We start from the raw sequence: 19,893 nt of genomic DNA, 5'->3' as shown, positions 1-19,893 counted from the left end.
TTGTTTTGAATCTACAGTTGCAAAGTGGTTCAAGGTCATTTCTCATACCACTGCACAATACATACACACATAATTAGAAAACTTACAAAAATGTTCTTTAAAAAATTGTGCTCTAATAGGATTTATCCTATTTTACTGGCCAAGCATAAAAAATATACCTCAAATGCACCTTCTCTAATTGTCCTTGTATAATCTGACTGACATGTTTATTTTTTTTAATAGCTAATCTATATGTGCATAAGACTGAGGGTATTATTTTACTGCAAAAATCTTTATAAGTATCAAGAGTACTTAATATTTGTAAACGTTAAGAAACAAACATATACCTCTCCAAACCTCTAGCTGCTGTTTGCTCACTATTTTTAAGGTGAAGGCTCCCATTTCTTCTTAGGCAAAGCTGAGCAGGCTCACATGGTTCCTCTACTACCGCAAGCATTTGTTCTTTGGGAATAAATAATTTCATCAGTATGGCTATTTCCTGAGCATCCACTCAGGGACCCACTCCTTGGCATGTCTGGACTTGAGAATGACTTACAGTGATTGTTCAGAATTAGAGGCAGTGTGATTTCAAACATCTTATGTATATCACTTTAAATCAATTCTTGTCTTCTGGAGCTCTGGATTTTCTATAGCTGGGTGGGTGCGGTATAACTAGAATAATTGCAGTGCTGGCATCTTGTTGGGGAAGGACAGGTGCAGGTTTAGAATAATAGCTTAGCTTAGAAGATTCTCATCTCATGATACCTTCATGTTAGGAAGAAGAAAGAGCACAGAGGCAGAGCTGGTGGAATCTCATAAAATTAATAACAGTTGATACCATATGTCAGGCACCTTGCTGCTGCTTCTTAGCAAGTATCAAACGCATCTAACTGCCCTTTAGCTCTTTCTCTTCTACAATGTAAATTAGTCCTGGTGTCCTGTTCTTCCCTTCCCTTTCTCCCCTGTCCCTTGACTGCCTTTTGCAGCCTCTAGCCCTTCTTCCCATTGTCCACTGCAGTTTGTTCCCTGACTCATCAAAGGCACATGGGTAATGCAAGAGAGAATGATACCCTGTGTTTAGTCCATTAAACTCACTATTGCAACAGGAGCTAAAAAGGGAAAAATGAGAGACTAGAAATAAAGACTTGTCATCCATGAGCTTTGGGCTATTGATAGTTTTGAAGAGAGGCGATATGAAGTTGTTATTCTGAATAGCAACTTGATTTAGTTGAAAAGTGATGGACTTGAGTTCAAAAGACCTAGGTCTTAGATCTGTCACTTTTAGCTGTATGGCCGTGAACAAATCAACCCTCTGAGCTTCAGTTTCCTCATCTGTCATATGGGAAAAACATTTGTCTTCCTACCAATGAAAGTTGTGGGCATCAAATGAGACAATGTGCTTAAAACCCCTTTATCAATGATAAAGTTCTGTGTAAACATAAGATGTTTGATGGATTAGAAATGGATAAAAGGGAGAAAAATTTTATCTATGGTTTAAAATTGTTAATAAAATTTTATTGAAATTTGGATATGGAAACTAAATGTAGTTGGCTTTCTCCTCATAGGGAGGGCCCTATGTTAATTTTTTTTCTGTCTAATTCACTGTGTTACTGACCCTGAGTGATAATGACAGTCTCTTTCTTTTACAGTGCTCTAAGCTTCAGCTTCTAGGAGCCTGCGAGGATGATCTGTAATCACAAAGCCAGGTCCTAAAAGGCAGATTTGAATCTCACTTGAAAAAAAAAATGCAGTTTCACACCTTAATGGCAAGGACAATTTTTGGCTATTGGTATACAACAAAGATCACTGCCAAAAATGAAAAAAATAATAAAGAAAAGCTTCCATGGCAATGACTTCCTGCAGAAAACTGGATCCGACCTTCAACTGCTGGATAAATTACTTTCATGTTTGAGATGTATGTAGAAACCACGTTGATATCTTGGTCACCTAGAAAAATACATACATTATTTAACTACAGAAAAAGTAATTATCAATTAACAGCAAGAGAGGAAGAAAAACCAATGTTTTCCTTTAAAGTCCTTTGTAATTATAAAAGGCAAGATACTCATTTCCTAAGCAGGGGTAAAGTGTCACAGAAGACAGGAACACTGGTGATCATAAGTGCAAAGAATTTGATTGCTTTTTCATGTTCCAGATGTGAACTGTGCCCATTGTTCAATATTGTGCAATTGGGGAGAGTAGAGTTCCCTCAGCTCTGAGATGACTCAAGAAAGAAATTGTTCCCATCGTAGCCTTTGAACCTTTCCAGAACAAGGGCGTTAGGGAACTGGGTCAAGAACAATTAGTTGAGAGATAAAAGTGGCTTGTTTTTGTTTGCCTGCTCAAGAATTATTTTCACATAATTGATGGTGGAACAATGGGGCTTCCTTTCCAAAAGCAAGAAGAGGTGATAAAGATACACTAATTGCCTATAGCTACAGCAAACCCATGGGGACCCAACAGAATTTTATTTTAAAAATATCACTCCAATACTTAAAAAAATAATTCTCTCTGCAGTGGTTCTCACCCCTGGGTGTATATTAGAATCACTGGAAGAGACTTTAGTCCAACCCAATTAAATCAGAATCTCTTAAGAGCTGGGGCCAATACCAATACCAATTGGTATTTAATTTAAAATGCTCCCCAAGTGGTTTTAATGTATAGCCAGGGCTGGGAATGCTCAGGTCCGGGCTCCCTCAGCCTGCTGCATGAGTGCCTTCTCTTTAACACCTATCAGTCTGGGCTTGGGTGATGCCCAGCCATCACCCTCTTTGTCTCATCAGGTTTTTAAGCCTGCCCTTCCATCTTCTATCATGGAATGGACAGAAGTTGCCAGCGCCTTTCCTCCCAGGAAGGGCGGTCTCCTTTGGTCCAACTCTGTCCTCCACCCTCCTTGGATTAGGCAGCTAAAATGGCAGGTCCACTATGGCAAGGCTGAGGAGGAGCCTAGTTGAGCTTCCCAGAGGTGCCCAGAAGGGCATATGTATCTTGCAAGCATGCTGCTTCCTGTCCTAGGAAGAAGGGGAAGTGTGTTCTACATGCACATGAGGTGGCTCTCAATAGGATTTCTAAAAGTGAGATTGGCATATCAATGCTGTCGAAAATACCAACTGATGTCAAAAAGTGACTTCCTATTGTTTGCCTATAACTTGTTCCATCAACCCACTGTGCCGAAAGGAGGGCGCTTCGCCCGTCCACTGCTGCCTGACCTATTCACACCGAAAGCTGCTTCAAGAAAGAATATTGAGAGAATTGACTATGATGGTTTTCCATGTCCAATCTAAAGTTCCAGAGCTGTGATTTTTCTAAGTGTAAAACTCATATTTAACAATTTAAATAACTGCTTAAATGTAGTTAAAAGAATTTTAGAACATTTTTGATTGAAACATGGTTTTCTCCTGGGGTTGGATGGATGTGTATGTGTGCTGGGGCCTGACAGGGTATCTATTTCCCAATGCCGTGCTGCTGTTTTCCACCAAGCAAACAGGAGAGAGTCTGCAAGAGAGGGACAAGATCTGGGTTCTGGCTTTGCCCCCCTCGCACCACGAGTAGCTCCCCTTCTCCTCCCAGCTCTGTTGTTCTTGAGTCTTTGGGATAGGGAAAGGAAGAGACACTCGTGCTTACCAGAGTCATGTTTTAATAATTCATCTTTTATCATCTGGAATCCATCTCCACCATTGGCCAGGAAGTTCGGGAGGATCACCTTATACACCTCATCCATTTTAAGAGGGCTGTAACTGGGCACTCGACACTTGGTGCAGAGCACATCTAATTTGACTACTCTGTCCCCAGTTTTTCGGGAAAGATCATACACCACGTGGATTCCTAGAAAAGAAATGAGTCCGTTTTCACTGGATCCAAAGGGAGATTTCTGTTTTCTAAAGAAAGGATTTTGGCCGACCTCTGGAATTGGGGCACTGGCCTTGGTTTTCCTTTAGTTTGAGCTTGAGTGAAATTTCATCAAGAGAATTGAGGTGACATTGCAGCTACCCTTTCTTCATTAGCCTTATCTGTTAGTCCTTCTAGGAGATATGAGGACCATTGGAAAGAAAATGAGCTCTGGACCAGAATGGGCAAACGGTGACCCTGCAAGGAGAAGCCACATCTTTTTTTCCTTCTTTAAAATCTTGAAATAATTGGTCCACTAACTTGGGTCAATGGCTTTAGAAAATGAGAAATAGATAAGGCACAGAGCATTTTACAATTTTGAAGGCTACTAAATGGTAATAACTTGGGATTGGGTGACTTTCACAAACCAAACAGCTACCCAGTACTTTGCTAGAGCATCAAAACACTGCTGTTCCCTTGATTCCCTTGTGAGAAAATAAAGGATGTCTGGGTTACCCGCAAGGCAAGCAGGCCAGGGGTCCCACTGCCCCAGACGTTCAATCTCAGCAGTGTGCTCTGCAGAGGGACGACTTGGCAAGGTGATTACACCAAGTGGGGCCACAATCTAAAGTCAAAAAATGAGGCCAGAAAATGGTTTCTGAGTAAAAGAAGACTATTAAAGGATTAATTCACTGGTATGTGGAATTAATTGTTAAGAAAAGTGTTTCAGAAGCCCTTGGCAATTTGAGAAACACTTATGTCCGTTCAGTCTTCACTGCAATCTACGAGAGAAGCAGGACGGGTTTTCTGGCTTTGCTCAGAGAGGGGGAGGACTTGCCCCCGGCTACAGGGGGACTGGAATCAGGTGTTCTCGTGTCCCTCCCAGAAATCATCCTTGTTAATACCGATTGGGCAGCATTCCTTTGAACCTTGGCGTGGTTCCAGGCAATTACAAATAGAACTGAAGAGAGGATCGCTTTTAAAGAATAGTGAATGCTTAAACACCCAAGATTTTAATAGAAACTAGACCTCAAGGCCGCTGATGTGCTTAGAGTTTGGAGGGCCAGCTTCTGTGAAGGGCCCATTTCATGACCAAATAAGACTCGGCTAATACTGCTCATTGCCGGAACTTTGGGCCTTGGACCGCAACCTAGTCTCCGTGGCTCTGAGAGTCCACAGCCATTAAAAACTGATGTATTGGTGTTGGATGGGGGAAAACCCAAACAAGCCTGGCCACAGAGGTCCTGATAAGGGGGAGCTGAGCCCACCAGCAGGCAACCCACATCACCTTGGACGAGCCAGCCCCGGAGGATGGGTGACTTACCGCCCACCTGCAGGAACTCTCCAGTGGACTGGCCATACCGGTGCACGCTGTGCTCAAAGGCCTTCTTCAGGGTGGAGCCTTTTAAGTGGACTAGGTCAAATGTGCCTCCAAAGGGCAACACAGCAGCCAGGTTCTCCCAGGTAATCGTGCCTGAGGGTAGTCACAGATAAGGCAAGAAGGAAACCAGCTTGAGAAAATGCTAACCCCAAGACCAATTTCCCTCAGGGCTGGGGAAGGATACAGGGGGCCGTCAGAGCAGCATCAGCTATGTCTAAATGGTTCCTGACACTTAGGGAGGGAATGGATTCAAGAGGCCTCTGGCCTTGCCCTCCACCATTGGGCAAGATGACAGGAGCTCACAAATGGCTGTGCCTCAAAAGTCCGCCATGCTCAGCCTTGGATCTCCTGGCTTGGGGCCGGGTCTGCAGGGCATTGTTAGGCATTGCTCAGTTCCTGCAGACAGGCAGTGTGTCCCTGTCCCCTGTCCCCGCTGTGTGACAATGAGATGAGCTTGGGGCCTTATACAGATGCTGATGGGTGCTGACAATATATCAGGGAGGTCTACAAGAGTGTCTTGAACATCTGTCTAGTTTATTTGTTTTACTGTATGATATTATCTTGGATATCTATAAATACAATAAAATAACATTTTAATCTGTGGCATGTTTTCCAGCACAGAAGATTGGTGATTTTTTCCCTTTTTCTTTTTTTTTTTTTTTAATTTCAGAACATTATGGGGGTACGAACATTTTGATTACATATCATGCCTTTGCCTCGCCCAAGCCAGAGCTACAAGCGTGCCCTTCCCCCATGCAGTGCGCTCTGCACCTGTTAGTTGTGAGTTTACCCACCAGCCCCCTCCCACCTGCCTGGCACCCAGTGAATATTACTTCCATGTCAGCACCTTAGTGTTGGTCATTTCGTACTGAAGATTGGTGATTTTTGTCTTTCTCTTCTCAGATGCCAAGGTGAAGGCTTGCAAAATAAACATTTATTCAAAATAAACATTTTGCATAAATCAGCAACAATTAGTATTTAGCTTTGTGAGTCAGAAATTTAAACCAAGCTTGGGTTCCGTTAACCCTAGCTGCTGCTTCTGTGTGTGAATACATATAAGAAAGCACAAGCTTGTGTGTGTGTTTTCAGGCTGGGTCCTGGACTTCGGTAACAGCTAACCCTAACTGAAACGACTGACATTCTGGTACATGGCTGGCAGCGGAGATGAGCTGAGGCTGTGTACGGTCATGGTCAGGGCAGGAGCCGCAGCAGGAAAGCAGATCAGAGACAGAACACAACACGCCACTGAGGAGCCGGGCCGGGGAGGAGCCGGGCTGGGGGAGCATACCATTGTTCCGCTCATCAATGGGCGAGCGGATGCCACCTCCATTTAAAATGCACATGGACACATGGTTCCAGAACATTTCATCTGGGTGTCTAAGGTTGTTGTAAATCTGCAACAGCAACACAAATTTACATTAGCTATTCTGGGTTTTCTTCCTTAGAATAAGCTCTGGGAATCTGGTTAACTCTACTGAGGAAATAAAGCTACTTTTCCCCCGCTTGCGTGTTCCTAGAGACTTCTCGACTATAATTAGATCTAGTTTTATGCTCCAAGAAGCAAAAATATGATACTGTGACCAGTCCTGTGCCAGACTCTTAGATACAGAGAGCTCTTAGTCCCTCTCCTGAAACCTCGGACTCTCAGGCTTGTAGGCCTTAGCAAAACGGTCTCTTGGGGCTAGTCCTGGTGTCAGGACTGGTCCTCCTCTGTAGACTGGCTTGCAGCCCCGCTCCTGCACAGGTTCTTCCAGGGCCAGGTGAGTCTCATGCCTGCTCTTGGGGGCAGGGCCCTAAAGCCTGCTCAACCCCAGACCTCATGCCAACAAGAAAGAACCTGGCCTCCATGTCTACGTCCCCAGCCAATTCCCAACTTGGCAATTTTAGGGGCACAGGGACAGCCTCCTGAAACTGGGAGAATCCCGTTCATTCTTACTTTTCTTTTACAAAATATATGTTTAGTTGTAACAAATAACATGAATATATGCTCATTTGAGAATAAACAGTGCAAAAAGCAAAAGTTCTCGTATGCATTTGCCCTAGCCTTTTGAATACAGAGGTGAGCACTGCCAACAGCCTGGCATATTTCCTTCTAAACCTTTCTCTGAACATTTGCACGTTGGCTCCTCTTCAACCCCTTCTGCCCTGCTGACCGCATGGTGCTGGGCAGCCACCAGGAGTCTCATCTCCGAAAGCATGAACGTTGTCATTTACTTGGCATCATTTATTGAGTGCAGTTGTACATCAGGCACCTGGGAACCGGGCACCACGTGCTGAGCACTGGCAAATAAATGACCGCCCTGGGCGCACACCGTGAGCCTGTGGAAGTGGTGGGTCCGGCCGCGGGGAGCTGGCGAAGCCAGTCCGCTACAGACAAGTAGACCAGGGCGCTACTCGCGGCCAACCTCGCTCAGCCACGGGACTTAGGATCTTTTTAACTGGGTGTCCTCATTCTGTGCTTGTGAAAGAGGTTCCAGTCACACAAGGCCTAGGAGCTAGGTGGACAGATCAGGGAAAAACAGCCTGGACAACTTAGGTCCAAGCAGATGTGCTTTATCTACCATGTCAACATCTTCAGGGCAGCAGAGTTTGTGTATCCAGATCTTACTAAAAAAAATTAAAAAATCCAAAATTCAGACATCTAAGAAGAACACCTTGAACTAAAGGTTTTAGTTCTTGTAAAGCAATAAAGTGATGGTCACCTGATCTACTTCAAGCACCTGACCAAGGAACTCAGTATGAAACCACACCAAGCTTCTGTCTGGGCACTAATTTTTTAAAATCTCCGATCTGCAACTATCAGTCGGTCCCTCTTTGCATCCTTCCTCCTCTTTCTTTCCTCCCCAGACACAGGCCCTCCTCTCCCGCAGCGGACTCACCATAGCATCACAAATCAGGTTGCCCATGTTGCATTCTTTAAAGCGGCACGACTGGGTGGAGCCATCCAGATAGACAATGGTTTTCCCCAGTTCCTGGGTGGAATAATTATCTAGTTTTATCCTCCATTTGTTAATGTCTGCTTTTATGCTTGGATCTAGAAGAAAAAGAAGAAAGAAAGGAAGGAAAGAAGGTAGCCTGTGGTTAAAGCAGATCTTACAGTAGGCTAAATTCTGGAGAAGGAATCAAACATCATCTAGCTTACCTGTGAGTACATATTTCTTAACCATATTTGTGTACATTTTGGTTTTAACCATGAAATTTCCTTAGGAACCTCTATTTTGTTTCTTGGTAATAGACCTGGAGTGAATCTTAATTTAAGGAGATGCTGAACATCTTAATATCAACTCATCACATTTGTACGAGCTACCTGTTGGCCTGCCTGGGATAGCATTAACGGTAGGGGCTCTGAAAGGCCCAAGGGCAGGTGTCAAAGGCTGCTGGGGTGCTGCTGGGTGTGTGGTCCTGGTCCCCTCCCCATCTGGCTATGGAGAGGCCTGTGTAGTGACCACACAGGCTCTCCTAAACACAGTGGTTCCTCACCCCTCATCCTTCTTGATCTGATTATGGTAAACAGAAAAGGTCAGATGAGAAACAAACACAGGAATGTGTTCATGTATATGATATAAAAATGAATGACATAAAAATGTACTTTTACTCTGAGTCCCAGACAAAAGAGTGAGAAAGGTACTCCCTCATTTGATAGATGAAGACACTGAGGCCCATCGCGACTGGGCAACTTGCCCAAGGCACATGGCCCCTAGTGCGGGGGCCAGGGCTTGAGCCCCACTTTGCCCAGTTTGAACCCCTTTGCTTCGATAATCAGCTCTCCTCTGGGCATGAGCTGAGAGTGGCTTTTGCACGTCAGGACCAAGCTTTTAAAAGGCAGAAGCAGCAGCGATGCAGAGTCTGGTGCTGAGAGGACTCAGAGAAGCAAATGAGCATCTTGGCATTTGGGTGTGTTTGAAATCTCCTTCTCCACGAGGAGGGTAAACTCCAGGGAGAAGCTAAATTCTTCAATAGTATTATAGTTTATTCCTGAAACATTTTTTAAAAAGAGGTTGAGAGGGGGAATATCCAGCCATCTAAATTTTGAATTGGTGGGACATTCTCCTGAATTTCACATACCTTCAGGAATGCTGCTGTTTAGAAGAATGGGATTTCCATGTGAAGAGATGACATTTCCTTTTTCATCAAACTCTATCTTCAAATAGCCTAAATATTTGCCAAAAGCGTAGGCCTGGACCACAGGAACTTTCCGCCCATCGTCGGAGGTGACTATGAATGGGTACTTCCCAGCAGGCACCTCTTTGGAAGGTGGATTGCCTGAAATAAAAGAGCCAAAGCTGATCAAGTCAGCCCTTGTACACGGCTGGCGGCAGGCCAGCAGGCCACCGGCCGGATGACAGTGACTTTTAAATTGATGATTCGCCAGCTGCTGCTTCACATAGCTGGTCTTTCAGAGCCCTGCCTGGGCGTTTGCCCGTTTCCGAATGCCTTTTGGCACATGAATCCTTCCATTCTCCACTCAACAGGCATTTACTAAGCTCTTCCTAAGTCCAGGGCATTGTGCCTGGTGCTGTGTGGCACACAAAGGTGTAAAACCGCTAAGATTATCCCAGCTCCATCCTGACCCTGGCTCAATTCTCACTGGCCAGGTGGCTTAGCCAGGCCACTTCACTTTACTGAACTTCAGTCTCTTTGCCTGTAAAATGGATGAAATAACAACTCCTATTTCACAGAGCTGTTGAAAGGCTTAAATGTCTAAACTTCCTAGTGTGGTGCCAACACATAGTACGTGCTCAATAAATGTGTATTTCTTTCCCTTATAAGGTGATGGCGATCTCTAAAAACCCCAGACGCACACTCCAAAGCTTAGAGTCTTTAATGGAAAATGCAAAAATGACAAAGAGCTGCCCTTGGGTTTTGCTGGTAAATTCTGCATCCCCTTAGGTGCCTTTCAGAAAAGCCACATCCACCCTGGGGGCTGACCAGCACTGCACACCAGCCACCCCAGCCAGCCCAGCCAGCCCTCACACACGTCAGGTTCTGCAGGCCTTTGTCTCAAAGGGGTGGTGGGGGAGAGTTTGGGGGCCACTCATCACCCAGAAGCCGGGAGGCCCACCATCGCCTCCCAGACACGCACCTGCATGAGGGTGGGGAGCGTGGCCACCCAGGGAGCATGCAGCCCTGCCTCTAATCACCGGGCATGTTTAAGTTCTTTAACTGAGCCCCTCCTTCAGGCGCACTGTGGTTCACATCTTACCTCCACGGAGACAGTGACATAGTTTGGGCTGTTTTGAATCAGAGACTATGGAACAGACACTCTTGACCCCACCACTGTTTCTATCTCCTCCCTCATCACACCCATGACTAGTCCTTTCTGCGGGATGTTTACAGAGGGTCCAGAGGACTTCAGCACGTGTTGCTGACGCACATGGACCAGTTATGAGAGTCAGCCACGAGCCAGGCTCTGGGCTTTGTTGTAGGTAGTCCTCCAAGCTTCCCACAAGACAGGTCCTTCAGTGCTTTACAAGAAGATTGACTGTCAGAGGTAAAGTACCCGAGGTGACAGCTGGTACGTGACGGGGAGCAGATTGGAAAGCAGGGCTGTGAGGCCTTGGATTTGTGTTTTCTCCACTGTCCACACAGCCTACCATGTGCTCGTCTCATAAAGTCTGCAAGCTGGCTGCCAAAGGCCACTTACCAAAACACATGCAAACCCAGGGTTGGCACCTTTGTGTCCCAAGCTTCACCTAAGACAAGCTGGGGTAGCATGTTATGAAGGACCCACCCGCCATGTTTCTATGCCAAGAGCAGCCCTCTCTCAGCTCAGTAACCACAGGGCAAAAGTATGCAAATGCCAGCACTGCATAAGCAGCAAATAGCTGTTGCCAACCTTAGTCTCCCATTTCCTTGTTCCCTTTGGGGAAAAAAACAAAAAAAAATGTCTTGGAACTTTACTTTTATAGAAGTATCCAACTTAAGATCCAGTGAGATTTGTTCCATCTCCATTTGCCTCGAAGGCGACAGGCCCATGAGCTGATGCATGGTAGAGTAGCAGGGAAGGTTAACACTCTAATCACCCTCATCCTGTTCTGTGCTGGTCTTGTGGGCAAGCCTGGAGCCTGGTCTGCTCTTCAGGGGACCAGGTAACCACCAAGGCAGCCCGGTCCCAGCTTCTCAGCCAGTTCCTCCTCCGAGTGCAGAGAAGCCTGGGAAGGTGAAGTTCCCCGAATGTCCACAAGGTGGCGGAGAATACCCTGTCCAGGGGGAAAAAGCACTAAATCGCAGACATCAGGAGAACCGCGAGCCTGACTTTCTAGCGTTTATTTTCTGCTTTCCATAGAAATATCCCAGCTTAAACAGAACGTAAAAGTTAGGAATCCGACGATCTGGGGAAATGCCTCATCAGATCAGCATGCACTCTGCAAATAGGAGCTCATACTCTCAGCTCCCATCTGACAGGGACCATTCCCTAGTTTGGAAAGATCTTCATGTTCTTTGTTCGAACGAAAGACATGTCATCAGCATTTTAAATGGACTTAATCAGGAACAAGGAGGACACTAACCATGTCACTAAGGCAATAACCGGTCTAGTTTGGCTTATCTCTGTCTCCTCCACAGCTGAGCCCTCTGTCTCCCACGCCCCCGATTCGGCAATCCCAGAAGTGACTGGCAGAGAAAGCGGCTTCACATTTCCCACACCATTCCATACCATTCAGTCAAAGATGCTCAGCCCCAAATATTCTTTCCACACAGAGCCATATATCTATCTTTAGAAACCTGACTCATCGGGATTTGTGGACTGACATCTGGAGTTGATAAAGGGAGCATTTCCTAGCATGGTGCCGGGCCTTGAAGGAACCTCGCAGGGCTCAGCCCCGGGAGCCCAGGAAGGTGGCGATGCCAAGTGCAGGTCTGGACAACTGCCCTCCGAGCGTCACATAACAGACAGGGGTGCCAGGGAGCAGGCCTTTGACCTGGTTTCCAGTCGGCCGAATTATATTAAAATAGAATGTTATAAGGCAGGCAGTCCATGCCATGATTTTAACACACTTAGGACCTGGTATAAGAACTCCCGAATTGGAGCCCCTATAAAAGGACTGGATAAAAATAATTGGTAATTAGCATATTTCAAATGCTTATTTCCAAGGGACTTGAGTTTCTCTTTCAAATTACTTGGAAGTGCCTGCTCCCACCAGACACTGCCTTTATCTGACTACTTCTCTATGTCTCCACAGGCAAGCCACCGTCCCGGCCACCATCATCTCGCACCTGGGTCACGGCGACAGCCTCCTAACTGGTCTCCGGAGGTCTCTTCTTCGTCTCTTTCTACTCTAGTCTCCACACCGCGGCCTGACTGGTCTTTCTAAAACATAGATAAATATGATCATGCATTCCCTGGTTTTAGATGTTTCCTACTGGCCTCAGGAAAACCACTAACATTTTTAACGTGAATGTCATCACCCACACGATGTGCCCCTTTCTTATCTTGGTAGTTTCGTAAGAACATTCATCCTGCCCTTCAGCAATCAGCCTCCTCCCTTTCCTGGAGTGGGAGCCTTCCTATGTGGACTAGGAGCTTCTGCAGCCAGAGGCCTACATGTGGATTAGTTACATGTTTTTGCTTCAGTTTTTCATCTGTTAAATGGAAAAATAACAATACCTACCTTACAGGGTTGTTGGGAAGATGAAAGAAGTTAATGCAGCAAATGAACACTGACTCAAGGAAAGTGCTTAATAAAAAGATATCGATGATCATTGACCAGGTTAACTCCTGGATCTCTTTGTCCTTCTGATCTTGGCCCTAACGTTGGTCCCTTGGGGAAAACTCACTGATGACCCCCTAGACTTGGCCAGGTCCTTCTATTAACATTACATGCTCTCGCAGCATCTTGTATTTCTCCATAGCATGCTTCGTAATTATATATAATATGATTTATTTATTTGCATAATTATGTATTTTTAAAAATCTGATCAGGGTCAGTATCCCTTTGAAGACACTGAGTTCCATGAGGGGAGGGAGAGGCGTGTCTCTAGGGTGTGTCTAGCACAGAGGTGTGTAGATAAATGTTTGCTGAATGACTAAACGTAAGGAGTTTAGCCAACACTCTCCCATGGACCACACGAGATTTCTATGCTCTCCCTGTGGCAGAATCTTGTCAGAGGTGAGCGATGCTAGAGTGGCAGCCCCTTCCCACTGCTCCCCTCAGCTCACCGTCCTGGGCTCGTGGAGCTGGGTGGGAGCTGGTGGAAGGGAGGCTGAACTGGAAGACAGGAACCGGGGGAATGGGTTTGGTGCCAGCTCAGTTTCAACCTGGTTTCTAGACCTTGGGAGAGACATTGAGTCTCTGAGCCTAATTTTATTTCCTAAATTTGTAAAACAAAAGATTTGATTAGTGGTTTAAACCAACAGCAGTTTAACCTATTTTTGTTTTTTAAGCTATGGGCATATTTTGCACACAAGGAAAATTTTGTGGCAAGGCAAACCGATTAAGCAGGAAAGCCAAGTTGCTCAGGCTGGAGCCCAGCTGGGACAGGAGCCTGGCCCTAGCTGGGTTCCCTGCCACAAGAGAACCTCTGCGCTCAGCTCCTCTGGCTCTCTAGTCAGGCCCGCTGCCGCTTCTGCCGCCTCTAATCTAGGAGCAGCTCCAGCTGTCCAGGAGGGGGCGTGCCTTCCGTCACCGCAGCCGGTCAAGAGGCGTCCAGCAACCAGAGGAGCGAGTCACTGTCTCTTCAGCCATCTCTGTACCAAACCATGATGCACACACAGTCACGTCTCCTTCAGGGAATTCGAGGGGCCACGCATTATTATCCATGCCCAGACTATGTCACTCTGCTTTGCACACGCTTTGATTTACTGCTCAAATTCTTGTCCCTGGTCTTTCAATGACAACGGGGAGGTCTAAAAGAGATTATGCATCTTCCAGTAGCTCCCAGAGTGGCCACAAATCCTCCATGAAATCCAATCCAGGCTTGTGCCAAAGTCTGGCTAGGTAGGGCAACGCAGGGAGCCCTGCAGGGTGGGAACAGCTCATCACATACTTAGTCACTCATTCAACAAATATTTACAGAGCTCCACTGAGCGAGCATCCAGTGTGTTGGATTCCCACTGCCTAGCAGGGCCAGGCCTGTGGTCTTTGCTTCATCTTCATGAGCCCGGGAGCGGCTGCTCCGAGGAGATGGAGCAGGGAAAAGGGGTAAAGTCCCATGTAGTTCCACTTACTAACGGTGCTCTTTTCACAAGTAATAACTTTATGTCTTGAGATGAAAAGGCAGGTACATGTGATCATAAACTGATACACTCCCGATGAATTTTTTAGGGAAAACAAGCATTTAACGGGGGAAGGTATTGCCAGCGTGGTCATCTAGTGCAAAATGCCGTGTGTGGTCAGTGAGTGGTCTTAATGGCTAATCCGATGAATCATTCATTCTGGTCAGGTTGGTAAGTGACGGAGTGTCGAGAGCTCACTTCAGAGAAGCTTGTCTACGGGGACTGGGGACCATCTGGGTCGGAAGGCCAAAGCTCTGGTTCCAAATTACGGTAGAGTACTGGGGAATTCTCTTACAGATGAGCAGTCATGGATTCCCAGCCCTAAGTGTTTCTAGGCCTGGGAGAGGGCAAGAGAACCGCGTGCAGCACGCCTGGGCTGCTTGTTCGAGCACTGCCTGCCGGGGTTCCTGCCTTGGACAGGTGAGGAGATCCCGGGTCATTTGTGAATCTGGCTTAGGTTCTCAAACTTACGATATCTTCTTTTTTTGTTTAACAAAAATATTTATAATAGTCCAAGTTTAGGATTAATGGTTAAGTTCATAGGGTTTAGAGAGGTTATGTTTAAAAGATGTTATAAAAGCAAAACTAGCATGACAGAATATTTGGCAAATGGAGAAGAAAAAAAACTATTTGTAGTCCTGCTACCTTATGGTAGTGACCAATATAATTTTTGTGAATTAAAAAAAATATATGTATGATTAGCAATGAGGGTGTCAGAGAACACTTTAAGGAGAAACCATTTTGTTCAGTAAAATATTTCTGTACTATAGTTCCTCAGAGAAACCGAACTCAATAGAATATAGCCTATTGGGTTCTGTTTCTCTCTCCCTAACTATATATATGTCATAAACCTACCATGTTCTAGGGTCCCGTTCTGCTCATATATTGCCTTACTTAACATATATACAATATAGAGAGAGTATACACACACACACACACACACACACACACACAATATTAGAGAACTGACATATTCATCTTGGACCTAGGGCTCATATATGACCTCATTTAATCCCTGCAACAACTCTCTGAGGTAGCTGCATCACTGTTACCATTTTTAAAAAGAGAATGCTGATGCTCAGGGTGGGTAAGTAACTTGCCCAAGGTCAGACAGCCAGGAGTGACTAAGCTGGGAGGAAACTGGATCTGTGAGCACCCAAACCCTTTCCACACCCCGCGCCACTGCCCAGTGAAAGTGGGAGGAATGAGATCCTTTGCGGAAGACCATCAAGCAGCAAATTAAGGAAACACAAACTTTGGTCCCAGGAAGCAATTTCTACCTCGTGGTATGAGTGGGCTTACGATTTCACACTAGTTGGACATCAGCTTTTCTTGTAACTCAACCCTGCCACATGATCTTGACTGTCATTTGTTTTATAGTCATTCTTTCTAGATTTTGGTTTTGGAAAGTCTCACTTTGCCTGGAAAAGCAGTTTCCTGAGACAGCTAAGACTGTTCAGTGTTGTGTGGCTGCAGAAATCGCTCACCAGAAGGCTCAGCTTTGCTCTGTAAAGGAAGCAGGTGCTGAGACTGGGCTGCGGCCAGAGGTTTACTGAAAAGACCCGAGTGGGTGACCACTGGAACAAGTCAGTCCCTGTGCCTGCCACATTCAAAGAGACCAAGGGAAATCGTCTTTGAAGCCTCCAGCCACACCTCTGCCCCTCAGCTGATTCTCCCAGCTCACTCAGTAAAGCACAGACGTCAGCAGTCCTTGTAGAAGGCCCAAAGGAAATGGTTCTTTGTTGGAGACTGTTTCCTTCCCTGTCCTGTGAATGTGGTAAATAATGAAATTGTCTTCTTTTTCTAAAGGGCAAGATTATCTAAACTACAAGGATGAAAATTGATGGGGATATAGACAATAATTGCAAACACCAACCACAGCCTTTCACCCTCCCTCACTTATTCTAACACAGCAGAGATGCACCCAGCCCCTCAGACCGTGCACCTGCCCTGGTGGCAGCAGGAAGAACACGCAGCAGGTTCTTGGTCTGTCTGATTTATAATTATGTTGTGAACTCCATTTGTCTTAAGAGCAAAATTCTGTAGTCATTAAAATAATTTCTGTTCTTTAAATAAGAATAAGATTGAATGTTATATTCAACAAATGTGTGCCTAAATCCAGAAGAAATGAAAATTAGGTACATAATAAAAAAAAAAACACCCAGATCCATCAAATAAAGAAATCTTACTTTTAAAGAAACAGCACTTGTTGACATTCATTCAACTATACTGGACACCTTTCCTTCTGTGTCTCAGCCATGGCATGGCCCAAAGTAGGATGGATGCTTCCAGGCTAGCAAGAAGAGAGACATGAAGCTAGCTGGACTGGGAGGGAAAGAGGAGTTCAACAGACGCGAGGTTTAATATGGCTGAAGGCCAGCTCTGAAAGGAATAAGGGGGTGAGAAAGCTTTAGGGATAGGAGGCTGTGACAAGAGAATTGGAGTTTTGGAGATGACCAAGTCCAGGCTGTGGCTCCAGAAATGAAGGTGGTGAAATGGAGTAGAGGTGACAGTCATGGGGTTGAGGGGTTCAAGGGACTCGGAGCCTCAGTACTGGATCAGCCACTTACATGGACACCCTGCCAGGATGAAGGTAGGAGCTGGAGTGGAGAAGAAGATAGGAAACTGAGTGCTAAATTCTTGGGGATGTGGGAGATTGTTTGGAGGCTATCAGATGACAGTGATGAGGAGGGGGCCGCTGGTCTGTGCCTCAAAGCAGTTGGAGGCATAAGTTCACTGCAGTAGCTTAAGGAAGTTATAAGGTGTTGTACCAATTTTTTTTTTTTTTTTTTACTTCCCCAAATCTTGCAAAGTAAGGCTCTATGCATGGACGACTTTCTAGGGAACAGGATGGAAGGGCTCAAAGAATTAACAATTCTCACCCCTTTACTTTGCAAATATAGAAAGTGATGCCTACCCTCACCCAAAGCCACAGCTAGTCAGATTGACTTGCAGAATCAAAAATTCAGTTACAATATTGGGAGGCAAACAGAGAGACAGCATCTTGGGAGTCCCTTCAAGGGTGGCACAGTGAACAGTCCTCCAGCTGCAGGCTTCAACCTGCACTCACTGTACTACTTTTTTCTCTAAAGGCAACAAAACATGACTCTAGCATTTAACTCCTTTAGAGAAAGCATTTGCATTCTAACACTTTAACATTCTGTAAGCCTGGTAGGGGGACGTCCTTTCCTCTACCCTTTGTCGTGACAATGGTCACACAGTGCTAGGGTTATCTGCATGAGCACTGTTCTTAGAATCAAAAGAAACTGGAACGACTATCAACATTTGGAGGCAATCAGTTCATGCACTGTTTTAGTCATGTCTCATGTGAAGCTGAGTTTTAAAAAATACAGGCTGGCTACAATACAATAAAATTAATGTGATGGGTGGTAACTGACATTAAAAAATTAAATAACAGAACAGAAAGTATCAGGGTGCAAACCAAGCACTTTGGAAAAGTTTTCTTTCCAGTCTGTGTGTATACTGGGTCCTGTATGTACTGTAATGGTTCTCAGTGAGATTTAAAATTCTAAGGGATATATTGTTTTAACTATATTTTAATTAATCATATTTAACAGATTCATTATTTTAACTTATGGAAAGTCCATAAAATGATTCAGTGGAGTTTTTTTTTTTTTTTAAGGTGGCGAAAATTTATTTAAATAGGCAAATATGCCTCAACCCTACTGTGTCCTGGAATTACTTTTAATTAAGTTCACTCTTCAAAACAATGAGTATCAAAAATCAAAGATTTTCATGAGAACAAGTTTAATCTTGGTAAGCAATCATGAAATGTGCAATAAATGACTAAGACTCAGTTATCTCAGTTTTCTCAGAGACTGTAATTATCTACTTCAAGATTTATGGATAAGCAAACTATAATTTTTATCCTCAAATCTTTCTTTCATCCAGTCATTCGTCATTAACTAGATTTCTCTACTCAGCAAGGCACATATGGTTGGCTCTCTGTGTCTGTGGGTTCTGCATCCATGGATTCAACCAACAGCTGACAAAAAATATTTTAAAAAATGGATGATTTCATCTGTCCTGTTCATTTGCCTGAACACGTACAGGCAATTTTTCTTGCCATTATCCCCTAGACAAGACTGTGTAGCAACTATTCACATAGTATTTACATTGTATTAGGTATTATAAGTAATGTACAGATGATGTAAAGTATCTGGGAGGATGTGCATAAGTTATATGCTAATACGATGCCATTTCATATAAGGGACTTGAGCATCCACGGATCTTCGTATCCACAGGGATTCCCAGAACCAGTCCCCTATGGCTACTAAGGGGTGACTATATGGTTACAGGAACAAAGGGACCAGCTGCAGAATTAATGGGAAGCTGGATATAGTCATCCAACGTTTTCAGGCCTATCAGGGCACACTAGCTGATGGGCACACACCATAGGCTGGGGATGGATGACCAACTGTTGCCGTAAGACGCTGTCGAGTAAGACGGTGTAAAGATAAGTCAGGGGCACAGCAGTGACTTCAGCATCTGAGTGGAGGAGTGGGACTCCTTTGATTGTTCATGCACTGTTTGGGTCCTGCCTCATGTGAAGCTGAGTTTTCAAAAATGTGGGTTAGCTACAATACAAGAAAATTAATTTAATAAATAGAAACTGGCGTTAAAAAATATAAAACAGTAGAACAGAAAATGTCAGGGTGCAATCCAGGTGTTTTGCGAAAGCTTTCTTTCACTTGTGTGTGTATGTGTATACGTGTGTACATGTGTATGTCCTGTGTGTGTTTGTATGTGACTGCACACACATGTATGTATGTATGTGTGTTGGGTCTTCACGTAAAATGCTGTTCTTACTCTGGATCATAGTTGAAGAAGTTTGAAGCCACTCGTCTAAAGGATGAGGGGCAGGAGACATATCGAGCTCCCACTGTGTGTCCCAGGGTTTTGACACAGCCTCAGAGAAAAGGCAAGAAAAGCCCTGGGAAGGATTTTACACAGGTCTTATCCACAGAGCTGACACATAGCTGAAATAAGAACGGCTAGTGTTTTGAGGCCTTTTACCTACATCACCCGTTATGTATACTGAGTCACAATGACACTTTACAATAGGAACTCTTGTTCCCGCCCTCATTCCACCAAAGAGGGAAATCGGACATAGACAGTATCTCACCACTGGTTCATGGCGGAGTCGGTGGGACTTCAGCGTCTTCACCGCTGCCCGGTGCTGCCCAGTGGCCTGCGCCCCTGAGAATCTCTGGCCTGGGCTCTGCCCTCCATTTAACCCTCCTGGAGCTATCTGAGGGGCTCTCAGCTGTGTGGCTGCAACGTTACCCACACTGAGAATGTTCACTAGAGTGGCAGACAGCAGGAAAGACGGAAGCAGCCTCTAAAGTTTGGGGATGTCATAGGTTCACAATGGAAAAAAACATAAAGGAGGCTTTCTAACTGGAACTACCTAACAGCAAGCTGAGAGAAAAGAGAGAGAGAGAGGTGGGGAGGGGGGCTGGTGAGGTGG

The 19,893-nt window shown here is 45.0% G+C and overlaps 2 protein-coding genes across 7 annotated transcripts in view; one reads left to right on the top strand and one right to left on the bottom strand.

Moving 5' to 3' along the window:
- SNX14 (sorting nexin 14) overlaps window positions 1-1,657 on the top strand; it is an 81,331-nt gene extending 79,674 nt beyond the window's left edge. For all 5 annotated transcript variants that reach the window (XM_069489039.1, XM_069489036.1, XM_069489038.1 and 2 more), the window contains one exon: window positions 1,629-1,657. The gene's annotated coding sequence lies outside the window, so the exon portion shown is untranslated. The remainder of the gene's footprint in view (window positions 1-1,628) is intronic.
- A 105-nt stretch (window positions 1,658-1,762) lies between these two features.
- The window catches only part of NT5E (5'-nucleotidase ecto), a 40,600-nt gene continuing 22,469 nt past the window's right edge, over window positions 1,763-19,893 (bottom strand). Inside the window, exons 4-9 of one of the 2 annotated variants that reach the window (XM_069489041.1) lie at window positions 9,254-9,451; window positions 8,068-8,222; window positions 6,477-6,582; window positions 5,132-5,281; window positions 3,604-3,804; window positions 1,763-1,926 (exon numbers count right to left, since the gene is read on the bottom strand). In XM_069489041.1, the coding sequence (XP_069345142.1) occupies window positions 1,763-1,926; window positions 3,604-3,804; window positions 5,132-5,281; window positions 6,477-6,582; window positions 8,068-8,222; window positions 9,254-9,451 (974 nt within the window). The remainder of the gene's footprint in view (window positions 1,927-3,603; window positions 3,805-5,131; window positions 5,282-6,476; window positions 6,583-8,067; window positions 8,223-9,253; window positions 9,452-19,893) is intronic. The other variant, XM_069489042.1, reaches the window with a different exon arrangement.

This window comes from Eulemur rufifrons, chromosome 15, assembly GCF_041146395.1.
Source record: "Eulemur rufifrons isolate Redbay chromosome 15, OSU_ERuf_1, whole genome shotgun sequence".
NCBI lineage: Eukaryota > Metazoa > Chordata > Mammalia > Primates > Lemuridae > Eulemur > Eulemur rufifrons.
Note: the sequence above shows the minus strand (reverse complement) of the source record. Positions and strands in the feature narration are given on the sequence as shown.